The sequence below is a fragment of the Salmo salar genome, chromosome ssa03 (genome assembly GCF_905237065.1).
Source record: "Salmo salar chromosome ssa03, Ssal_v3.1, whole genome shotgun sequence".
Lineage (NCBI taxonomy): Eukaryota > Metazoa > Chordata > Actinopteri > Salmoniformes > Salmonidae > Salmo > Salmo salar.
In genome coordinates this window covers 8,036,155-8,060,537 of record NC_059444.1, presented here as the reverse complement: position 1 = coordinate 8,060,537, position 24,383 = coordinate 8,036,155, and the positions used below count along the sequence as shown (strand labels likewise).

General features: G+C 42.7%; 2 protein-coding genes across 3 annotated transcripts; both read left to right on the top strand.

The window, feature by feature from the left end:
• The first annotated feature begins 3,751 nt into the window (after window positions 1–3,751).
• zgc:136930 (thread biopolymer filament subunit gamma) lies at window positions 3,752–10,081 on the top strand. 2 transcript variants are annotated; one of them, XM_014188509.2, is made up of 9 exons: window positions 3,752–4,567; window positions 4,952–5,012; window positions 5,162–5,257; window positions 5,567–5,746; window positions 6,069–6,194; window positions 7,352–7,572; window positions 7,905–7,951; window positions 9,235–9,279; window positions 9,889–10,081. In XM_014188509.2, exons 1-9 carry the CDS (start codon window positions 3,819–3,821, stop codon window positions 9,948–9,950), a joined length of 1,587 nt encoding a protein of 528 aa, XP_014043984.1. In that variant the 5' UTR covers window positions 3,752–3,818; the 3' UTR covers window positions 9,951–10,081. The 2 variants fall into 2 exon arrangements, with proteins under 2 accessions (XP_014043984.1, XP_014043986.1); XM_014188511.2 differs by having other exon boundaries at window positions 7,905–7,986.
• A 7,802-nt stretch (window positions 10,082–17,883) lies between these two features.
• Window positions 17,884–22,466, top strand: LOC106597311 (C-C chemokine receptor type 9). The gene is given in 4 exon segments (XM_014188520.2): window positions 17,884–18,143; window positions 18,376–18,420; window positions 20,464–21,469; window positions 21,472–22,466. Coding segments are annotated over 3 exon segments (1,104 nt in total). The 5' UTR covers window positions 17,884–18,143; the 3' UTR covers window positions 21,525–22,466.
• Window positions 22,467–24,383: the final 1,917 nt, after the last annotated feature.

The window sequence follows — 24,383 nt, the reverse complement described above, 5'->3', positions numbered from 1 at the left end:
GGCCCAACAAGGGCTAACCTCCAAGCCCACACCGGCCCAACGAGGGCTAGCCTACATCAAGCCCACACCCCATCAACAAGGGATAGCCCACACCAGGCCAACACAGGTTAGCCCACACCTGCTCAACAAGGGCCATGAATGTTTTTTTGTACAGGTTATTGGTGTTTTCAGGCTGTCTTAACATGTTTGTAACATAATACTGCCCAAAAAATAGGAATGATATGTGGAGGATTAAAGGACCATGAAGAATGAAAAAGTGGTATTTACAGTAAATTAAGATAGTAACCACTACAGGTTGTCCGGTTAAATACATTTAAATAAATGTGCACAAATAACAGTACAGAGCTATAGAATGGTTATACAACATGCATATCATAGGGCGGTGCACAATTGGCCCAGCGTCGTCCGGGTTTGGCCGGGGTAGTCCGTCATTGTAAATAAGAATTTGTTCTTAACTGAATTTCCCAGTTAAATAAAGTCACACATTACCATCAACTTCAGCAATTTACATTAATAATGAGAACAAAGGAAAACATTTCCCAGTAATGGCAGGACGTATGCAATCTAGATTCTGTATTAAAGAACACACGTAGGCTAACTAGTGATGTGGCATTCAACCTTCCAATATGAGAGAAATAGTATTTGACCGCAGGGGCAATCTTTAGAGTATGATTGATTAGCTAGTGAAGCGCCGGCTACACAGATAGCTGATGGTGGGTTAAGCTGAAATCCTGCGTACATGTTTTCACACAACGTGCAGGTATGCCCCACCTGCCGCATGGAGAGATAGGCACGCTACACCCTCTTACCTGGAAAGACTCCTAAAAACAGCGTCCTAAAAACGCCCGCAGAGGCTTTCAAGACCAGACAGTATCCTTTGCATCACCACTTGAATTCCAGGTTTTATGAGCATCAGGAATGAGAACCCGTTGGGACATATAGCATAGCTGGGAGACAGCCAGGGGAAAAAAGGCATTATAGATTTTATAACAAAGTTATAGTACTGTAACTGATATCGTGTTGAAGTGAGGCAGTACTTTTTTTTAGCAGTTATTAATAAAGGCTGATTTCAAACTCGAGCATTAAAAGCATACCATAACTGACATACAGGTTGCCACATAATAATGGAAACACCAACATAGTGTTTTAATAGGGTTGTTGGGCCGCCACGAGCCAGAACAGCTTCAATGCTCCTTGGCATAGATTCTACAAGTGTCTGGAACTCTATCAGAGGGATGCGACACCATTCTTCCCCGAGAAATTCCATAATTTGGTGTTGTGGTGATGTTGGTGGAAAATGCTGTCTCAGGCGCCGCTCCAGAATTTCTCATAAGTGTTCAATTGGGTTGAGATCTGATGACACACACACACACACACACACACACACACACACACACACACACACACACACACACATCCTTTAAAATATTCCTTTGAGACCTCTATTTCAAAGTCCCTGAGATCTCTTCTTCTAGCCATGGTAGCCAAAATAATGGGCAACTGGGCATTTTTATACATGGCCCTAAGCATGATGGGATGTTAATTGCTTAATTAACTCAGGAACCACACCTGTGTGGAAGCACATGTTTTCAATATACTTTGTATCCCTCATTAACTAAAAGTTTAAGCCATTGGGGGGGGGACTTCTTTCAAGATTAATGTGTTAATGACAAAGTATGTAGTTTGATAGGCAATTCGTTGCATTTAAAGTTACGAGAGAAAAGAGACAAAAAAATACAATACAAGCACTTTAAAAAAATATATATATTTATATATATATATATATATATATATATATATACACAGTTGAAGTCGGAAGTTAACATACACTTAGTTTGGAGTCATTAAAACTCGTTTTTTCAACCACTCCACAAATGTATTGTTAACAAACTATAGTTTTGGCAAGTCGGTTAGGACATCTACTTTGTGCATGACACAAGTCATTTTTCCAACAATCGTTTACAGACAGATTATGTCACTTATAATTCACTGTATCCCAATTCCAGTGGGTCAGAAGTTTACATACACAAAGTTGACTGTGCCTTTAAACAGCTTGGAAAATTCCAGAAAATGATGTCATGGCTTTAGAAGCTTCTGACATCATTTGAGTCAATTGGAGGTGTACCTGTGGATGTATTTCAAGGCCTACCTTCAAACTCACTGCCTCTTTGCTTGACAGCATCGGAAATCCAAAGAAATCAGCCAAGACCTCAGAAAAAAAATTGTAGACCTCCACAAGTCTGGTTCATCCTTGGGAGCAATTTCCAAATGCCTGAAGGTACCATGTTCATCTGTACAAACAATAGTACGCATGTATAAACACCATGGGACCACGCAGCTGTCATACCGCTCAGGAAGGAGATGCGTTCTGTCTCCTAGAGATGAACGTACTTTGGTGGGAAAAGTGCAAATCAATCCCAGATCAACAGCAAAGGACCTTGTGAACATGCTGGAGGAAACAGGTACAAAAGTATCTATATCCACAGTAAAACGAGTCCTATATTGACATAACCTGAAAGGCCGCTCAGCAAGGAAGAAGCCACTGCTCCAAAACCGCCATAACAAAGCCAGACTACGGTTTGCAACTGCACATGGTGACAAAGATCGTACTTTTTGGAGAAATGTCCTCTGGTCTGATGAAACATAAATAGAACTGTTTGGCCATAATGACCATTGTTATGTTTGGAGGAAAAAGGGGGACGCTTGCAAGCCGAAGAACACCATCCCAACCGTGAAGCATGGGGGTGGCAGCATCATGTTGTGGGGGTGCTTTGCTACAGGAGGGACTGGTGCACCTCACAAAATAGATGGAATCATGAGGCTGGAAAATGATGTGGATATATTGAAGCAACATCTCAAGACATCAGTCAGGAAGTTAAAGCTTGGTCGCAAATGGGTCTTCCAAATGGACAATGACCCCAAGCATACTTCCAAAGTTGTGGCAAAATGGCTTAAGGACAACTGCCCCCTATCCCCAACAGGTTAAAGCTTGGTCGCAAATGGGTCTTCCAAATGGACAATGACCCCAAGCATACTTCCAAAGTTGTGGCAAAATGGCTTAAGGACAACAAAGTCAAGGTATTGGAGTGGCCATCACAAAGCCCTAACCTCAATCCTATAGAAAATTTGTGGGCAGAACTGAAAAAGCGTGTGCGAGCAAGGAGGCCTACAAACCTGACTCAGTTACACCAGCTCTGTCAGGAGGAATGGGCCAAAATTAACCCAATTTGTTGTTGGAAACTTGTGGAAGGCTACCCAAAACTTTTGACCCAAGTTAAACAATTTAAAGGCAGTGCTACCAAATACTAATTGAGTGTATTTAAGCTTCTGACCCACTGGGAATGTGATGAAAGAAATAAAAGCTGAAATAAATCATTCTCTCTACTATTATTCTGACATTTCACATTCTTAAAATAAAGTGGTGATCCTAACTGACCTAAGACAGGGAATTTTTACTCTGATTAAATGTCAGGAATTGTGAAAGCTGAGTTTAAATGTATTTGGCTAAGGTGTATGTAAACGTCTGACTTCAACTGTATATATATTTTTTTCCACCAATCAAATGGGCATTTTTTCATAGTAAGGCAAAAGGGCAGGTGCTCCAGCACCCCGAGGGCTCTGTCTGTGCCTGAGTGGTGGTGTGGCACAGTCACAAGCCTCGTCCTGTTCCTCCACTCCCTCAACCCCCCCCCCCCACTCCCTGACTCCACAGTATATAAATCCAGATCTGCTTTCTTTGGGGAATCTACTCTCATAGACAGCTCTCTCTCCCATTCTCTTACATCTGCTGCATATGCTGTGATCCTCAGCTGCACATCATGTCCATGGCTTGGTCCTCCAGGATGTCGGCCGGTAGTGGCCTGTCTGGGGGAATAGGAGGCGGTGGAGCCAGGTTGGGCTTTGGCTTTGGGGGAGTTGGAGATGGCTTTGGGGGAGGTGGCAGTGGCTTTGGGGGAGGTGGCGGAGGAGGCTTGGGCATGGGGCTGGGCTTGGGAGGAGGACTGGCTATGGGGTCTGGGCTGGGGTTGGGTGGGGGAGCAGGGGGTGGGCTGGGTTTCGGTGGTGGCTTAGGTGGAGGTGGTGGTGGAGGTGGAGGTGTAGGTTATGGTGGAGGTGCAGGTTATGGTGGAGGTGGAGGTTATGGTGGAGGTTATGGTGGAGTCCTGATGGCCAGTCCTGCCTTCGCTATGGGGCGCACCATGGCAGCAGGGGGGATCGGTGGCGGGTCGGCCATGGCATTGGGTACCTCTCTGGGCCCAGCATTGGCTCCTATGAGGTCCCGGCAGGCAGAGAAGAACATGCTGTCCGGCCTCAACGAACGTTTCTCCTCGTACATGGGCAAAGTGAGAGTCCTCCAGCAGGAGAACGCCATCCTGGAGGCCAGACTGTCCCAGTTGTCGGGGGGTGCGGACATGGGGTCTCCAGAGTCCTCCACCACCACCACAGCGGAGTACGAGGCTCAGCTCGTCGAGTACCGCGGTGCCCTGGAGACGCTCACCCTGGACACCATCAAACTGGAGATCGAGCTGGACAACGTTCGTGGCACTGCCCACGAACTCAAGGCCAAGTGAGTGTCCGTTTCACATATTTTATTTCACTTTCAGAGAATTATTTAATATCTTGGTTAGAGTACTAGCACAATACAACTATAAATATTCTAACTTAGTCCACCTTTATTTAGACAAATACTGTAAGTAATTGAACATTCAAGAAGCAGTTATTACTTTATTCGGTTGATAAAACTATATGGAAACTCTAAACGGTGATCCTTTAAGATTCCTCCATTTGTTGAAATTATGCCTCTTGACCGGATAGCTTTTATTTTGCATAGCACTTTTATCCTCGTCCCATATTCATCTGGCCCCTCTATAGACAAGCTTGATGGTTAGATGGAACTTCCTTGTGCAGCTGAATGGTGCATTAAAAAGGGTTTTGCTGCATGTTGTTGCAGGTTTGACTTTGAGCAAGGTGTGAAGTTTCAGTTGGACTCTGACATTTCAGCTATGAAGAAGGTAAAGAGAGAAACAAAGAGGCATTTATTTTTACTGGGATATGGTGTACATTTTACGGACATACTCCTCCTCCCCCATGACAAAATTCCCTACTCTCCCTCCGAATTTGTTCAGCGTGTAGATGTACCACTATCACTCTCTCTTTCCAGGACATAGATATGGCATCTGAATTACGCATTGATTTGGATGCCAAGTACTCCAGCTTGAAGGACGAACTGGACTTTGTCACCAAGACGCAGGAAGAGGTACAGAGAATAAAGTGTTTATGTTTATGAGTATAGTAAATTAGTATAGTAAATTAAGTATGAGTACAGTAAATGAACAATGTCATTATTTTGATATCTGGTTGTCAAAGTGTATGTGTTCATCACACCTGACTCTCTGTCTACCTGACTCTCTGTCTACCTGACTCTCTGTCTACCTGACTCTCTGTCTACCTGACTCTCTGTCTACCTGACTCTCTGTCTACCTGACTCTCTGTCTACCTGACTCTCTGTCTACCTGACTCCGTCTAGCTGACTCTGTACATCACTGTCCACCGTCTATCCACACAGGAATTGTCCACTCTGCAGTCCAAACTGGGCACCACGTCTATGGACACGTCTGTGTCCATGATCGAGGTTGACACGGGCAAGTCCTTCGACATCTCCACTGCTCTCAACAAGATCAGGGTGGAGTACGAGAAGTCTGTGCAGCAACACAGAGATGAGGCGGACGCCTACTACAAACTGAAGGTTCTTCAACAATTTACTGCATCTATCTAACTGCCAACCCTGGCCTGGCCTGTCTGTCTGTCTCTGTCTGTCTACCCTGGCTTGTCTGTCTCTGTCTGTCTACCCTGGCTTGTCTGTCTCTGTCTGTCTACCCTGGCTTGTCTGTCTGTCTGTCTGTCTGTAATAACAAAGCATACTTTTTGATACTTTCTCGTAATCTGTATAGTTTACTACTGAGTGGCAACTACCTGGTACCAAGTGACAAAATGGCGCTTGTTTAAATGAGCTAATCCCAAAGAACGTAAATAGTGTTTTAACAGGGAGTGTCTCTCTCCTCTTGCAGATGGAAGAGATACAGACCGCTACTGCCAAGAGTTCGGAGGCCGTCTCAGAGGCCAAGATGGAAATCTCAGTGGCCCGGAAGGAGCTGCAGGCTTTCGGTCTAGAGCTCCAAGGCCTGGTCACTGCAGTGAGTGGGACCCTCCATCTTACTACTTCACCTCACACAAAAAAAAAATACCCTCTTTACAGTAAAGTTTTGGGGGGTGAGAGGGGACACCTAACATTTTGATCTCAAAGTCTTGGTCTTATCTCCCGAGTGGCGCAGCGGTCTAAGGTACTGTATCTCACTGCTAGAGGCGTCACTACAGACCCTGGTTCGATTCCAGGCTGTATCACAACCGGCTGTGATTTGGGAGTCCCATAGGGCACCGCACAATTGGCCCAGTGTCGTCTGGTTTTGGCAAGGGGTAGGCTGTCATTGTAGATAAGAATTTGTTCTCAACTGAATTCCCTAGTTAAATAAATGCAAATAAAATGCCTCACTGTGACCACATGGAGAATCCCCACCATAGTGCTATCACAAGGCCAATTTCAGAAGAGAAACCACCTGCAGTAAAACAACTGAGTAAGACCTTGTGAAAAATGTACCTCAGCCAACAAAGCAAAAAAACATTTTTCACACGGTTCGCCAGCTACACCGACTGTTTAACTTTTGTTTCAGTACACTGCTTCCCAGCAGATCACCGTCAGACTTTATGATAAATCACGTCAGGAAGTAGAATGCAGAAGACACAGGAAGTGGTTGAATCTGTATCTGGTTCTCTGAGTGACAGGAAAGTCCCACATGATACCAGCTCTGAATGTGCCAGACAGACTTCCTCAGAGGGAACTTACACTAATTAATTTTCAGTTTTTTTTTCTGTTGAAAGAAAATGCTGTTCCTTTCTTAAACAAGAGATGATTTTCACTGTCTAAAGATCTTTGCTCATCCAAGACATTACAACATGCAAATACAATAGTTACTATAGCTAAATCTCTCTCTCTCTCTCTCTCTCTCTCTCTCTCTCTCTCTCTCTCTCTCTCTCTCTCTCTCTCTCTCTCTCTCTCTCTCTCTCTCTCTCATTCCCACACCCTCTCTTTCTCCTCTTCCCATTCCCACACCCTCACTTTCTCCACTTCCCATTCATCTCCCATTCCCACACCCTCTCTTCTCCTCTTCCCTGTCTCACTTAATCTTTTCTCACATAATCTCCTTCGCTCCTTTACCCTCCTACCTTACTCTATCCGGAATCCCCGCCCTCACACTCCTCCATTCCTGTGCTCTCTCTCCACCCCTCTCTCCAGAACATGTCCCTGGAGCAGAGCTTGGCAGAAGCCCATGCCCAGTCTAGCATGGGCGTGGCCGGGTACCAGGGTCAGATCTCCAGCTTGACGTCGGCCATCGAGGTGGCCAAAAATGACCTCCACAAGCAGATCATGGCCTACCAGGAGCTTCTGGACGTCAAGCTGGCTCTAGACGTGGAGATCTCCACTTACAGAACCCTGCTGGAAGGAGACCACCTCAAGTCAGTACAATCAATACATACAGTATTAAAAGGATAGTGTGAGATTCTGGCAATTGTGTTATTCTACTTCCCCAGAGTCAGATTTGTATTTGTATTTATTATGGATCCCCATTAGCTGCTGCCTTCTTGGGGGTCCAGCAAACGTAAAGCAATTAAAGCAGCTATACAAGTTATAAAAGTTATAAAAGTTGTGGATACCATTTTTATGTCTCTGCGTGTAGATGAAGGCATGTGTACTGGTTTCTTTAGTCAAATTTAACATCATAAAATGTAATCTAAAAAGACTGTGAGGAGGTTGTTAAACTGTCATATTTTCACTCTTTTTCCTCCAGATTACCTGAGACATCCGGGTTTACAACATCTTCCTACAGTTTCTCGGGTGAGAAACATTTGAAACAAGGGAGTATAGTAGAGGTGAATAGAGGGGCCAAAAATACCATGTGGGAAAATACAACCTAAAAAGCACCCATAGGCTTTCAATGAAAACGTACCCAAATGGATGGCACACAACAGTACAAAAATATATATATATATTTTTTAAATAACTCAGGATGGGCCCTTTCTAAAATCCTATATCTATTTTTTAATTTGACTAATCAATTTATCGAGAAATCTTAACTAATGTCCCAGTCAGACCACCTGATGGATGGTTGATCTGTAGGACCACTGGAGCTGGCATAGAGGGGGCAGGAGTACTGGGGAGTGTGGTGGGCAGGAGTACTGGGGAGTGTGGAGGGCAGGTGTAGTGTAGGGGGCAGGAGTGCTGGGGAGTGTGGTGGGCAAGTGTAGTGTAGGGGGCAGGAGTACTGGCAAGTGTGGAGGGAGAGTGTAGTGGGCAGGAGTACTGGGGAGTGTGGTGGGCAGGTGTAGTGTAGGGGGCAGGAGTACTGGGGAGTGTGGAGGGCAGGTGTAGTGTAGGGGGCAGGAGTACTGGGGAGTGTGGAGGGCAGGTGTAGTGTAAGGGGGCAGGAGTACTGGCAAGTGTGGAGGGAGAGTGTAGGGGGCAGGAGTACTGGGGAGTGTGGAGGGAGAGTGTAGGGGGCAGGAGTATTGGGGAGTGTGGTGGGCAGGTGTAGTGTAGGGGGCAGGAGTACTGGGGAGTGTGGAGGGCAGGTGTAGTGTAGGGGGCAGGAGTACTGGCAAGTGTGGAGGGAGAGTGTAGGGGGCAGGAGTATTGCGGAGTGTGGAGGGAGAGTGTAGGGGTAGTGTAGGGGGCAGGAGCACTGGGGAGTGTGGAGGGAGAGTGTAGGGGTAGTGTAGGGGGCAGGAGTACTGGGGAGTGTGGAGGGAGAGTGTAGGGGTAGACAGAGCCCTCATTCACCTCCACATTTCCATCCTGCAGACTGGGACGCTCCCCGCTCCAGCACTCCCCAGGGCTCCCCTTTACCTCCTACCCAGGCTAGATACAAAGGCAAGTTCACACACATAGAGGGAGCCTCAGGGTAGGAGAACGGAAAACTACCCTTCTGGTCATATTATTTTCTCTGCTGAAGTCTGTAACACGTTTAGCAATGGGGAAGTTGCTGAACAGATTTTTTTGGTCACAACATCTCATGAGTAAAAATGTGTGAATATGGCTAAACAAGGTATCTCCCTCGCTATCTCTTCTGTGCTCTTTCTCTATCCCCTCATCTGGTTTTCCTTTCATATCTGTCTTTCTAGCTGGAGGTGGAGGAGGGGGAATTCAAGTTAAAGAGATCATAACAGGTCAGTCATTTGGTACGGTATCAACCTGTCATAACATGTGGTGAATCCAGGTGAAAGCTATTATTCCTTATTGATGTCACCTGATAAATCCACTTCAATCAGTGTAGATGAAGGGGAGGAGACAGCTTAAAGAAGGATTTTTAACCCTTGAGACAATTGAGACATGGATTGTGCATGTGTGCCATTCAGAGGGTGAATGGACAAGACAACAGATATAAGGGCCTTTGAACGGGGTTATGGTAGTAGTTTCCTGTGTGTATCAAGAATGGTCCACCACCCAAAGGACATCCAGCCATCTTGACACAACTGTGGGAAGCATTGGAGTCAACATGGGCCAGCATCCCTGTGATACACTTTCTAGGGGGGGTGTAACTCTATATTAGCAAGGTGTTCTTAATATTTTGTACACTCCATGTAACGTTACGTGCCGTCTACAAGTCATCACGTCATCATGTAAGGCCATTAGTCAACACACACTGAGTATACAAAACCATTGCACACCTTCCTAATATTGAGTTAATTTTCATGCCAAATCCAATTACAGTATTACCCTAACATTTGTAATATTTTTATTTATTTTTTGTCCTTCACTCACTTTGCTCCCCTTAGAACTCACAGAGACGTCTCGGATCTCTGAAACCGCATCCGCAGATGAATCTGAATCCACCTGATTCCACCAGGGTACCTTTGGAACGTTGGACGTTTAGATGCTAAAGCAACTCTTTTAACCTACCCAGCTTCTCTGTCAATCTATGCCCCACTTTCCATGATTTATAAACTACACAATAAACATTGCATCTTACATCTGACCCCCCCTGCTCATTTATGTCGGCTCTGTTACATTATAAGGTCTTTGGAGATGTTTATTATAATTTTCTATACATTTTTCAAACTCCTGTAATTTTATATGTGGATGTGTGACTGAGTGTCTGTGCACTCATTCATTTACTGTGTTTTGATTAGAAATTGCATAATTACATTAGTTGCATAATTATTTGTGTTTGTGAGTAGAAAACAGGATAGTTGGAGGGGTGCATGTGAGAATGTCAGTGTGTGTGTGTGTACGCTTCTCTCTGTCATCTCTATCCTGTTCCTCAAATATCGTTATTTTTGTGGTCTGCTCTTGGCATGCAAAGGCCCCGGATAAAGTGCACCATACAATGTTCTAAACAGGACAGCTAACCCCCACACGCAACTGCTATGAAAGTTTGTCACGCTACACAGGAAGTCATACACAGTTATTATACAGGACGGACTGTTGTCACGGCAACCCTGTTGTGCGTAGGGGGTGCTTGTTCATCTGAGGTTTGGTTAAAAAAAATAAAAAAAATTTAAAAAAAAATATTAAAAAAAAATCGCTGGTTAAAATCTATGCATTTATTTAATATTAGTTAAGAACATGCAGCTATACGGCATGTTTTAGTAAACAATTAGCTAACATTACTATATATATATATATATATATATATATATATATATATATCTATATATTATATAGTATTAGCTTATTGTAGGTAATTATTGTGTTTACTGTACATGATAATGGAACAATTACAAATGTACACAATTCGTTTTATTATTACGGTGTAACTAATGATGAGTACAATGTAATACGTTTTGTAATTACTCATATTAGCAGCTAGTTTTCTGTTTATGTTTCACAGACGACATGACACACACGTGCACACGTCTGGTGTGGGTAGAGATTACAAATGTGGTATGCCCCGGAGATAATATTTTTTTTGGGGGGGATATTTTCCCATTTGTATAAAGTTATAGTAATACTGCAAAGTGTTACCAAAATTACAAACTTCAAAATATGTTTTAAAAGTACTGCAAGAAAGCATTAGGAAAGATGAACTAACTATTGAAAAAAAGTGTAATTAAAACCAATTAGGCTTTGGCTTGTTATACTCGGGCAGCTTCTGTAGGTGCTGTATTTTCTCCATACTCTTAGAGCTGCCAGTATAATTCCAAATGGTGTGTCTACAACCTCCTTGCCTTGCTGCTAGGTTCTAACCACAGCTTATTTTTGGCTACTAGCTTTGGCCACAGTTCCCCCCCCCCCCACCCACCTGCTCTTCACTTTCTGTTTGTGACTGCATGTGGTTACCAAGGTTACACGTTTGGAAGAAGGGGGGGTGGGGGGGCGAAGGGTGATCTCGGAATAACATTTTGTGACATTAGTTTACAAAAGTGGGTATTGGCTACATTGGCTACATTGGCTACATTGCGTGCCGTTGATATGAAACATAAAATCAAAAATTAGACCTATGCAGGTTTAGATAAATAACCTACTTCAATAACATATCAGTATTAAATCGTTAACAATGGTTAACAATGGTTTTTTTTTGTCTGTGAATATCTTGAATGAACCGTTATGGCTTGACGGCATTCCCTTTTTACCAAACTAGTACACGTATTAGAAAAGAAGTTATACTGTCATCAGTATCATTTCCACAGGATTGCAGCTTCTTTCTGTGGAAAGTTCAATAAACTTTATTTGGTTGAATAGCTGCCCGTTTCGGTCCTCTCAAGGAGTTGTTCAACCTTTTGAGCAGAGGCTGAGGGCTCTGTGATTGGTACTGCTATCTTTACCCACACCAGACGTGTGCACGAGTGCGTCATGTGCACGTGTGTGTCATGTCCTCTGTGAACATAAACAGAAAACTAAGATTTGCCCACACTGACCCACTTCCTCTTCCTCTGATGTGTGCCATTCTCCTCTGAATGTAAACAGATACCAAATTGATGGCATTGTTCACCAATGGAAATGTCAGGTCACAATGACATGTTTGTTGACATTGCTAGGGCAATATTATGGACATTGATACGGTGTACATTTTAGGACATACCAACTTTCAATGACATTATACTTCCTATGATGGAAGTCGCTACTCCTATACTCGACAGCGATGGAACCAATGCAGCTATAACCTCTATTATAAACTGCGGGGTTCGAGCCCTGACAGCCGTGGCATATCAGACCGTATACTACGGGTATGACAAAATATTTCCTTTTAATGCTGAAATTACATTGGTAACCAGTTTAGAATAGCAATAAGGCACCTCGGGGGGCTTGTGGTATACGGCCAATATACCACGGCTAAGGGCTGTATCCAGGCACTCCGCGTTGCGTCTTGCTTAAGGAAGGCCCTTAGCCGTGGTATATTGGCCATATACCACAACCCCTTGGGTCATATTGTTTAAGTATACCATCAGCTCCCAATAGAGTTGCAGATGTTTTGAGTGTTGTTGATTGTGTTCACAGACAGGGTGGAGGAAAAACGTGACCTTTCTTTCCTGGAAGCTATTTCAAGTTGACCACAGGATGATGCAATCTTAGAGTCAGATGCGCATGTAGCAGAGAAGCACACAGCAAAACAAACATATATAGAACGGTCAGAAAGTATGACCCCTTGACTTTTTCCACATTTTGTTACGTTACATCCTTATTCTAAACTGGATTAAATATATATATTTTTTTACCCTCATCAATCTACACACAATACACCATAAGGACAAATCAAAAACAAGGTTTTTAGAAATGTTAGCAAATTCATAAATAAATAAATAAATAAATGGAAATATCACATTTATATAAGTATTCAGACCTTTTACTCGGTACTATGTTGAAGCACCTTTGTTTCTTGGGTATGATGCTACAAGCTTGGCACACCTGTATTTGGGGAGCTTCTCCCATTCTTCTCTGCAGATCCTCTCAAGCTCTGTCAGGTTGGATGGGGAGCGTCGCTGCGCAGTTATTTTCAGGTCTCTCCAGAGATGTTCGATTGGGTACGGGCTCTCGCTGGGCCACTCAAGGACATTCAGAGACTTGTCCTGAAGCCACTCCTGCATTATTTTTAAATTTACATTTTAGTCATTTAGCAGACGCTCTTATTCAGAGCGACTTACAGTAGTGAATGCATACATTTCATACATTATTATTGTTATTATTTTTTAGTACAGGCCCCCAGTCTTGCGTGTGGGCTTAGGGTCATTGTCCTGTTGGAAGGTGAACCTTCACCCCAGTCTGAGGTCCTGAGCGCTCTGGAGAAGATTTTCATCAAGGATCTCTCTGTATTTTGCTCTGTTCATCTTTCCCTCGATCCTGACTAGTTTCTCAGTCCCTGCTGCTGAAAAACATCCCCACAGCATGATGCTGCCACCACCATGCTTCACCGTAGGGATGGTATTGGCCAGGTTTCCTCCAGATGTGACGCTTGGCATTCAAGCCAAAGAGTTCAATTTTGGTTTCATCAGACAAGAGAATCTTGTTTCTCATGGTCTGAGAGTCCTTTAGGTGCCTTTTGGCAAACTCCAAGTGGGTTGTCATGTGCCTTTTACTGAGGAGTGGCTTCCGTCTGGCCACTCTACCATAAAGGCCTGATTGGTGGAGTGCTGTAGAGATGGTTGTCCTTCTGGAAGGTTCTACCATCTCCACAGAGGAACTCTGGAGCTCTGTCAGAGTGACCATCCGATTCTTGGTCATCTCCCTGACCAAGGCCCTTCTCCCCCGATTGCTCAGTTTGGCCGGGCGGCCAACTCTAGGAAGAGTCTTGGTGGTTCCAAACTTAGTCCATTTAAGAATGCCTTAGGCCATTGTGTTCTTGGGGGCCTTCAATGCTACAGAAATGTTTTGGTACCCTTCCCCAGATCTGTGCCTCGACACAATTTTGTCTTGGAGCTCTACGGACAATTCCTTCAACCTCATGGCTTCGTTTTTGCTCTGACATGCACTGTCAACTGCGGGACCTTATATAGACAGGTGTGTGTGCCTTTTCCAAATCATGCCCAATCAATTGAATTTACAACAGGTGGACTCCAATCAAGTTGTAGAAACATCTCAAGGATGATCGATGGAAACAGGATGAGCCTGAGCTCAATTTCAAGCTTATGTAACTTATGTAAATAAGGTATGTTTTTGTTATTTTATTTTATTTTGTCATTATGTGGTATTGTGTGTAGATTGATGAGGAAAAAAAATATTTCATCCATTTTAGAATAAGGTCGTAACGTAATAAAATGTGGAAAAAAGGGAAGGGGTCTGAATACTTTCCGAATGCACTGTATTTCGGGGAATTACCAAGACTGTGAACACCACACAGTTTTGAATGTATATATTTGTTATGTTCTCAGTCCTTTTAATTTGTATAAAATATGCCCTCTGCTGCTCCCACTGTTTACAACTTTTTGGAAACCCACCATCGTGTGAAGTCTGGTTATTCTGCTTCACCGTGTTGAACTTTAGAGCAACCCCCAATCAACAGACAACAGACACGAGTTCTTGCTCACAAAAACACAAGTTGTTGTGTTGTTATACCAGCTTCATTGCATAGGATTGATTGCAACACTTTTCTCATCACATCTCAGTATATTACCAAATCAGCTGTACCAAACACAGTGATGTAAGAATAGGTTACAAATCTAATGGCATTAACAATCATGTTTCGAATTTAACTTTACCCCCATTGGTCTGTTTAATATCACTTTATTTTAACCCTTTGTCATACGGTCTACATAAAACTATCATAATGACGGCATAACAGATGTTATAAACAGTCAAGTTGGTTTCAGCTCATGGCAACTGGCTTTACACTCTCAGGACACAAACTGTTATCTATGTATTTGTATTTATTATGGATCCCCATTAGCTACTGCCAAGGCAGCAGCTACTCTTCCTGGGTTCCAACAAAATTAAGGCAGTTATACATTTTAAAAACATTACGATACATTCATAACAGATTTCACAACATATTAAGTGGGTGCCCTCGGGCCTCAAATCTACTACTACTTATCTATAACACAAAATACATGTGTACATGTGTAGTTCATATGTTATCGTGTGTTTGTATGCATGTGTCTGTGTTTGTGTTTGTCATCTGTATACATGGACACACTGGCTTTACTCAAAGCATGTCGTTAGTAAAGATTGTAAAAAGTAAGGGGCCTAGACAACTGCCCTGGGGAATTCCTGATTCTACCTGGATTTTGTTGGAGAGGCTTCCGTTAAAGAACACCCTCTGTGTTCTGTAAGACAGGCAGCTCTTTATCCACATTATAGCAGGGGTTGGAAAGCCATAACACATACGTTTTTCTAGCAACAGACTATGATCGATAATGTCAAAAGCAGCACTGAAGTCTAACAAAACAGCCCCACTATCTTTTTATCATAAATTTCTCTCAGCCAATCATCAGTCATTTGTGTACGTGCTGTGCTTGTTGAATGTCCTTCCCTATAAGCGTGCTGAAAGTCTGTTGTCAATTTGTTTACTGAAAAATAGCATTGTATCTAGTCAAACACCATTTTTTACAAAAGTTTACTATGGGTTGGTAACAGGCTGATTGGTTGGCTATTTGAGCCAGTTAAGGGGACTTTACTATTCTTAGGTACAATAGGGGAATTACTTTTGCTTCCCTCCAGGCCTGAGAGCACACTCTTTTTAGTAGGCTTGAATTGAAGATTGAAGGTAAGCTATTGAAAATTAAAGGTAGCTATTGGTTAGCAAGTTTGCTAGTCTAAACACTGTTTCGTGTCTTTACAGTGGTTGTAGGCTTTATCATCATTATAAGCAGTCCCTTATGATGAAGAGTTCAAGTAAAGTTTAGAAAGATATCTTATTACAGTGCAACGTACACACACACTGAGACACACACACACACACACACACTGAGACACACACACACACACACACACACACACACACACACACACACACACACACTGAGAGACACACACACACACACACACACACACACACACACACACACACACACACACACACACACAGAGAGACACACACAGAGACACACACACAGAGACACACACAGACACACACACACAGAGACACACACACACACACACTGAGACACACACACACACTGAGACACACACACACACACACACACACACACACACACACACACACACACACACACACACACACACACTGAGACACACACACACTGAGACACACACACACTGCGACAAACACACACTGAGACAAACACACACTGAGACAAACACACACTGAGACACACACACACTGAGAAACACACACTGTGACACACACACACTGAGAAACACACACTGTGACACACACACACTGAGAAACACACACTGTGACACACACACACTGAGAATGTCTAATTTCCATTCCTGCCCATGTTTTTCAGTATGTCTTGGCCCTAAAGGATGTGCAGATTGATATGAGAGACAGGTGATATATCACTAGTTGTTACGACGGAGGCCTAAAAGGCCAGTCAAGGCAAGCATGACAGTGTCGAATCACCATATAACGTACAGCTGGTAGCATCCAGGGGTTATCCAGGCAGAACCAATTAGAGATGTGAGCCGAGACGGGATGATATTACTAGACTAGGCATTTTTTAAATGACTTCACAAAGAAAGGAGGACCAAGGCACTCTTCATATAATTAATTTAAAAAAACGCCTTTATTATATGACATGTTCAACGGAAACAAAGATGAAAAAAAAACTCTTCGTCAGGGAGTACAATGATATGATAATACATTGTCCTCTTCTGAACAGCTTTTTCCAATCAACCCTGATTTGAAGAGGGAGTGGTTACATAATTAATGTTCATAGGCCCCATGTACATTACGAAATTCAAGTGTTGTAACGCAAACACATACAACTGTTTGAAACCATGCCTACAACTAAATATACCCTCAGTGCGCTGTCTTGTCTTCAATTCATCTGGTTGTTTAACGACTCGTATCGTCACATGACAAGCATGCCTGACACTGTGGCAACTCTTGAACGGTAAGAAAACAACAAAAGTACGGTAAACACCTTGAGCAAATCTTAACTTGACAGCATCTGGTTGGAGTGTATCACCTTACTCATCTGCTCCAGTGTCGACCCCGGCGCCTTGACAAGTAGAGACAGATATCTAGTAAATCACCATATCATATATATAATAACATATAATAAGGATCCAGGAGATAGCACAATAGGATTCTACCACCACCCATGTTGTAGCCATATGTTACAGTGTCTTTTGAAAACACCTACTGCTTCGACAGCTCTTTATGCAATGCTGGTTTGCATCCTTCCCCTCTAATCAGGGAATGATTTAGACCTGGGACACCAGGTGATGAGTGGACTCTCTGGCCAAGGTGTGTGGGTTCTAGTCAATCAACTACAGTAATATAATGAAATGGTAACCATTGTAACCATGGTGCCTGAAGTAACAAACCTAAGTAATTTATCACAGTATAGGCTTTCATTCCTAACAGGAGGGAAGAGATTGTGTGTGTGTGTGTGTGTGTGTGTGTGTGTGTGTGTGTGTGTGTGTGTGTGTGTGTGTGTGTGTGTGTGTGCCCTTGTCAAAAAAAGCATAATCCACCTTCTTATGTTTATACTACAGTCAAAAAATCCAAAGTACATGGCTGTCATCCTGGAGATTTTGGGGGATCTCTGAAATGAACTGTAAAATCAGTATATGAACAAAGGTGTCCTGAGAAAGTGTTCTTTTGGCATAGATCTCAGATGAATGGAGACTTCTGCTGAGAATAAAAGGGATTTCCTATGACTCATCCATTGTATACAGGTAGCTACATATACATCTTCATATATGACTAAAATCCCTGAGAAGTTGCATGAGGTTGTACGCACGCTGCAGGTTCAGCGAGACGCGGCAAAACACGCAAATGAGCACAATAGAATATCACCCTGCTTTGCAACCTGACGTCAACTGTGGTTTAACTGAAACCTTTATAAGCCTCTGGAGAGCAAACCGTTGCCAGACAGTTCTCTAAAACTACTCAGTGATAAGGAAGAAAACAACAAGCATCTTGAATTTAAGCGCCTGTTTGACATCTCACTAACAGAGAACAACTGTAAGTAAAATTGTCTGAACAGTTGGTCTTGTGTAGTGTTCTCAAAATGTATTAACATTTAAGATAGCAGATTTGAAATGTAAGTATTTTTGCATGTATTACTATAAAGTATCTACTTCATCATGCTGTAATATTTTATTTTTAATATTTAGTCAACATTACACCATGACCTATACTGTACTGTGTGTTATTTTCCTGACTAATTTGTTGTTTCTCTCCCATCTCTTTTCAGATGCCAGTTATAGGTGACATGGTGACTTCACCAATGGATTCAGAGGTAAACAACTTGTACACTATATATATATATATATATATATTTAATTTTTTGTACTTTTTTATACCATATGTGTAAAATATTGGGTGTGTGTGTGTGTTATATCTGTATTAAATAGCAACAACCAAAAAATCACAACAAATTTTTCTTATTTTAATTCATAACAGTTAAATTACATGTATATCGTTTTTTTTTACGTGCTCTTATGAGATAACATGTTGGAGACCCCTGGTCTATATAAGTATGTGTACAGTATATTGGCACCCTTGCAATTTTCTTAAATAATTCCCGATTTCTTCTAAAAGTACTTGAAATTGAAAAAAACAAACATTTTGGTCTCCCCCTTATTGGATGTTAAACATTGTAAACTTAAGTTTACCATTTTAATTTAGAAAATAAAGACACAATTATTGGCACTTCAGAGCTAGTACTTGGTTGCGCAGCCATTGGCCAAGATAACTGCCAACAAATGCTTCTTGTAGCCATCAATGAGCTTGCTGAACCTTTCTATTTTCAATTTGGCCCACTCTTCGGCAGAAAACTGCTCTAAATCTTCAATGTTTAAGGGGTCCCATTCACCAACTGCTGTGTTCATCTCTCGCCATAGATTATGGATGTGATTCAGATCTGGACTCTTCACTGGCCACTCCAGGACAGTCCAGTGTTTCTTCTAGAACCATTCCAGGGTGCTTTGGGGTTGTTGTCCAATGGAAGACCCAAAACCTTCAACAGAAACACCATTTTTTTGGACACTGGGTTGAACATTGCACTCCAAAATAACCTGCTGATTTCCTGACGTGTTGCACACATTCAAAGCCCCTAGTACCAGAGGAAGCAAAGCAAACCGTTAGCAGTATCAAACCTGATTGTAGAGGAAGGTGTTATTTTCTTTGAACGCTTCATTTGGTCGTTGGTAAACATAGGAAGACCACAATGCTGAAAGAAACTGATTGAACTTCTCAAAAACCCACTTAAACAAGCTTACATCCCACAAAAAAAAGTGTGGACCAATTAAACAAAATTAGAGCGCTTTGGCAATACAGATCAGCACTGTGTTTGTTGATGGCCAAACGAAGCATTCAATGAAAAGAACACCCTGCCTACAATCAAAGATGGGGGAGATTTAATAATGCTTTGGGGTTGCTTTGCTGCCTCTGGTATTGTTGGCCTTGAATGTGCACAAGGCATCATGAAATCAGCAGATTATAAGGTGTTTTGTAGTCTGATGTTCAACCCAGTGACCAAAAACTGGGTCTCCATTGACGTTTGTGGGTCTTCCAGCAGGACAACGACACCAAACACACATAAAAAAGCCCCTAGGAATGGTTAAGAAAAGATGCTGGACTGTTCTGGTGTGGCCAGGGAAGAGTCCAGATGTGAATCATATCCAAAAAGAGATCTGAAAACAACAGTTGGTGGAGGGCACCCTTCAAATATTGATGAATTAGAGCAATTTGCTGCTGAAAAGTGGGCCACATTTTCAGTAGAAAGGTGCAGCATGCTCATTGACAGCTACCAGAAGAGTTTGTCTGCAGTTTTGTCCAAAGGCTGTCTAACCAAGTACTAGCTCTGGGGTGCCAATAATTTTGTCGGACTACCGCATTCCTTTTTTAGGAAAACTGATTTCGCCATAGTGCAGAGAGAAACATTTTGAGTTTTATAATGCTATTCTACACATTTTGTCATGAGTCTAAGAAAACATTTATCATTTTCAAAGCTAATTTCCTGCAATGAAACATAGTTTGTTATCATATGCTATTTGGTGGCCCCCCTACCTCCAGGGGAGCCCCAACCCCCCTGCGTGCCTGTTCGGTAATCTGGCCCTGATTTAAAATTGCCAAGTTTGCGAAAATAAAATGTATTTTGCAATTTGAGAATCTGACAAAGTTATTATAATTAAAAAATATATATTTTACAATAAATAGGAAATTATTTAAGAAAAGTGTTCCGATATTTCTGTCCGCAACCGTATATTCTGCTCATATCATTTACTGGCACAATTTGTCCACATGTCCAACAAGCTATGTTGTCCTGTCTTACACACAGGTGTACGACTACGACTCCAGCTTCACCCCCACGGTTGGTGAGGATGGTCTGGATGACTTTATGTGCGACAAATCTGCCGTTAGGGCTTTCAGAGGCCAGTATGAACCACCTCTCTACTGGTCCATCGTCATCCTGGGAGGCCTGGGTAACCTGACCGTGGTGTGGATCTACCTGCACTTCCACCAGCGTCTCAAGACCATGACCGATGTCTACCTGTTGAACCTAGCTGTGGCCGACCTCTTCTTCCTGGGCACTTTACCCTTTTGGGCTGTGGAGGGCAACCAGGGATGGAGCTTCGGCTTGGGCCTCTGCAAGATCACCTCTGCCCTCTACAAGATCAACTTCTTCAGCAGCATGCTGCTGCTCACCTGCATCAGTGTCGATCGTTACGTGGTCATCGTCCAGACCACCAAGGCCCAGAATTCCAAGAGACAGCGGCTGAGCTGCAGCAAGTTGGTGTGCACCTGCGTCTGGCTCCTGGCCGTGGTGTTGGCCCTGCCCGAGTTCATGTTCGCCAACGTCAAGGAGCTGGATGGCCGGTTCTACTGCACCATGGTCTACTGGAGTAACCAGGACAACCGCACCAAGATCCTGGTCCTGGTGCTTCAGATCTGCATGGGCTTCTGCCTGCCTCTCCTGGTGATGGTGTTCTGCTACGCCGGCATCATCCGCACCCTGCTCAAAACCCGCAACTTCAAGAAGCACAAGGCACTGCGCGTGATCATGGTGGTGGTGGTTGTGTTTGTCCTCTCCCAGTTGCCATACAACAGCGTGCTGGTGGTGGAGGCCACCAAGGCGGTCAACAGCACCGGAATGGACTGCGATGCGGAAAAGCGTTTCGACGTGGTCGGCCAGGTGCTGAAGAGCCTGGCCTACATGCATGCCTCCCTCAACCCCTTCCTGTATGTATTTGTGGGCGAACGCTTCCGCAGAGACATCCTCAAGCTTATCCGCATCTACCACTGCTGGCCGGCCCAGGGGGTACTCAGCAAGATCCAGGAGGACCTGGGCGCTCATCGGTCATGTCCGACACGGACACCACACAGGCACTCTCGCTTTGAAGGCACAGTCATAGTACAACCTTTTGCGTGCGACCAGAAGTCCCTCATAACAATTGAGTGGCTGTGCAACTACGCTCTGTTCCACAATGCAAGGTCTGGCAACGGAAAGACAAACCAATATGGCTAACAGTCCCAGTGAGAGAGGTTGTACTGTTGTCGTTGCCCCCCCCCATCCCCAGGTTGCCCAATCTTGCATCAGACTTAGACTTCTTTGGTTATCTGACCATGGCTGAGGCTGAGGCAGTGACATGGGGAGAAGAGGTCCCTTTCTGAGAGCTGGAGAAACTCTTGGCTCTTGTGTACGTTGCTAGAAGCATTGGTCATGATAGGACTCTTCTTTGGCTGGTCTATAAAGACCTTCTCAGTTTTAGCTGATGACCACAAAGGATGGACAGTCGAAGTCTGGTTTGGGGGTTTGTGTTTGACGATTCCCAAGTGATGGGAAAAGAGCTAACCATGACAGCATTGGGTCTGTACTGGTACAATGCATTTTCATTGGTCTTTATGGTTCTGTAAATTCAGCCAAGCTGTTTTGTGCCTTTTTTTTTGGTTGCATTTGTTTAGAAAGTATAGAGATGGGAAAGAGGAAACAAGTATTTTCTTTACAATGATGGATTCTGTGACAGCATAAGTATCTCCATTGTGATCAAGTGCGCCCTCTATCCATCTCTATATTATAAAGTTAATTGGCAATATTAACTAATATTAATATTATTTCATCAATCTCTTTGGTCGAACCGTATCAATAAGCTGATCAATTATTTGAGACACTTTCTAAGTAGGAAAGCACTTATTTGTAATGAGTATGTTTAGCTTTCACAGTGAGAGTGAACAAGTGTCATAAACAAAAAGTTGTATAAAATATCTATGATTGTGACTGCCCTGTTCACAATGACAATTGTGACTGTAATGACTGTAAATAAACAATGCATTTAAAAAATATATTTTTTAGGTCACTATTATTGAATTTTCCAAATTTGGTAACGATATACTTTGACTACATATCCACGTTTTAAATTGTGTATAATTGTATTTTCTGTATTGTTCCCAGGACACATTTGCAAATGAGACCTAGGTCTCAATGTGTTTTTCCTTGGTACATTTTTTAATGCGCTATTAGATATGCTTTGGATATAACTCATTAACCTGTAATAATGCAGTTACACATCTATAAGCGTCTCATGAACGTGTTATAACAGGTCCTAACTGCATTATTACAGGTATAACGTGCTTGGGTAGGGAAGGAGAGGAATTTCCACGCTTTAGCGCCTTAACTGTTTTCCAAAATGTAGATTAATTTATGTCATGCTATGCAAGAGCTCATATTTAGTTATCTTAATAGATGTATTAGTACAGTGACATAGTAGTTTTATCGTTATGGCTGTTTTCAAAATGTGTTTATGCCATACCAGTGTTAGTGAATATTCCAAAAGACCAAAGTCTGTTTTGAAAATGATGCTGATATATAGCCTGTACCAGCCCCATTTCCCGCCACCGGACTGTATAGGCCCGTGATTTACCTTCTTCTTCTTCTTCTTCTCATTGAGGTCAATGGTGCATGAAGATCCCCACAGGGTTCAAATCCTCAGGGTAAATATTACGGATCAAATGGTGGAGTTGAGGGTCACGTCGTAACTAATTAACAGCCCTCCTCCAAATAATCTACAAGATTAGAGTATTCGGTCTTCCCTGTGGCTCAGTTGCTAGAGCATGGTGTTTGCAGCACCAGCATGGTGTGTGCAATGCCAGGGTTGTGGGTTCAATTCCCACGGGGGGCCAGTACAACAACAAAAAAATGCATGAAATGTATGTATTCACTACTATAAGTCGCTCTGGAAAAGAGCGTCTGCTAAATGTATTTTTTGTATTTACGAGTTGGTGCTGAAATGGAGACGAGGATGCATTGATGGAATTCTTTCATTGATCCCTATATTCTGAACCCGTTCTCTACATGTATTCTATTGAGTCTGTCGACAAAATTATAACTTAAGGGGCTATGTGGGACGCTAGCGTGCCACCCGTGGTGCACCCTATCAACAGCAGGTGCATTTCAAGAGCGGCAAATTTGAAACCAAATAAATGTCAAAATTCACATTTTTCAAACATACAACTATCTTACACCCTTTGAAAGATAAACATCTCCTTAATCTAACCACGTTGTCCGATTTCAAAAAGGTTTTACGGCGAAAGCATAAAGTTAGATTATGTTAGGAGAGTACATTGACAATAGCTGTGTGTAATGTTTTGTCAATTCAAAGACGGGCGTCACCAAACCATAAAACCAGCTAAAATGATGCACTAACCTTTTACAATCTCCATCAGATGACACTCCTAGGACATTATGTTAGACAATGCATGCATTTTTAGTTCTATCAAGTTCATATTTATATCCAAAAACAGCGTTTTACTATGGCATTGATGTTGAGGAAATCGTTTCCCTCCAATAACCAGCAGTCAAGTCAGCACCACAAATTAAATAATTAAAATTAGAAAACATTGGTAAAATATTATATTGTCATTTAAAGAATTATAGATTTACATCTCTTGAACGCAATCAACTTGCCAGATTTAAAAATAACCTTACTGGGAAATCACACTTTGCAATAATCTGAGCTCTGCGCCCAGAAAAATATGCTTTGCTATACAGACAAACGGCCATGTTGGAGAGATCTAAAATCGAAAATACTATGTAAATAATCCATTACCTTTGATTCTCTTCATCAGATGTCACTTCCAGGAATCCCAGGTCCATAACGAATGTAGTTTTGTTCAAAAAAGCTCATCATTTATATCCAAAAAGCTCCGTGTTGTTAGCACATGATCTAAGCCAGCCGGACTTCTCGTCATGAACGTCATGAA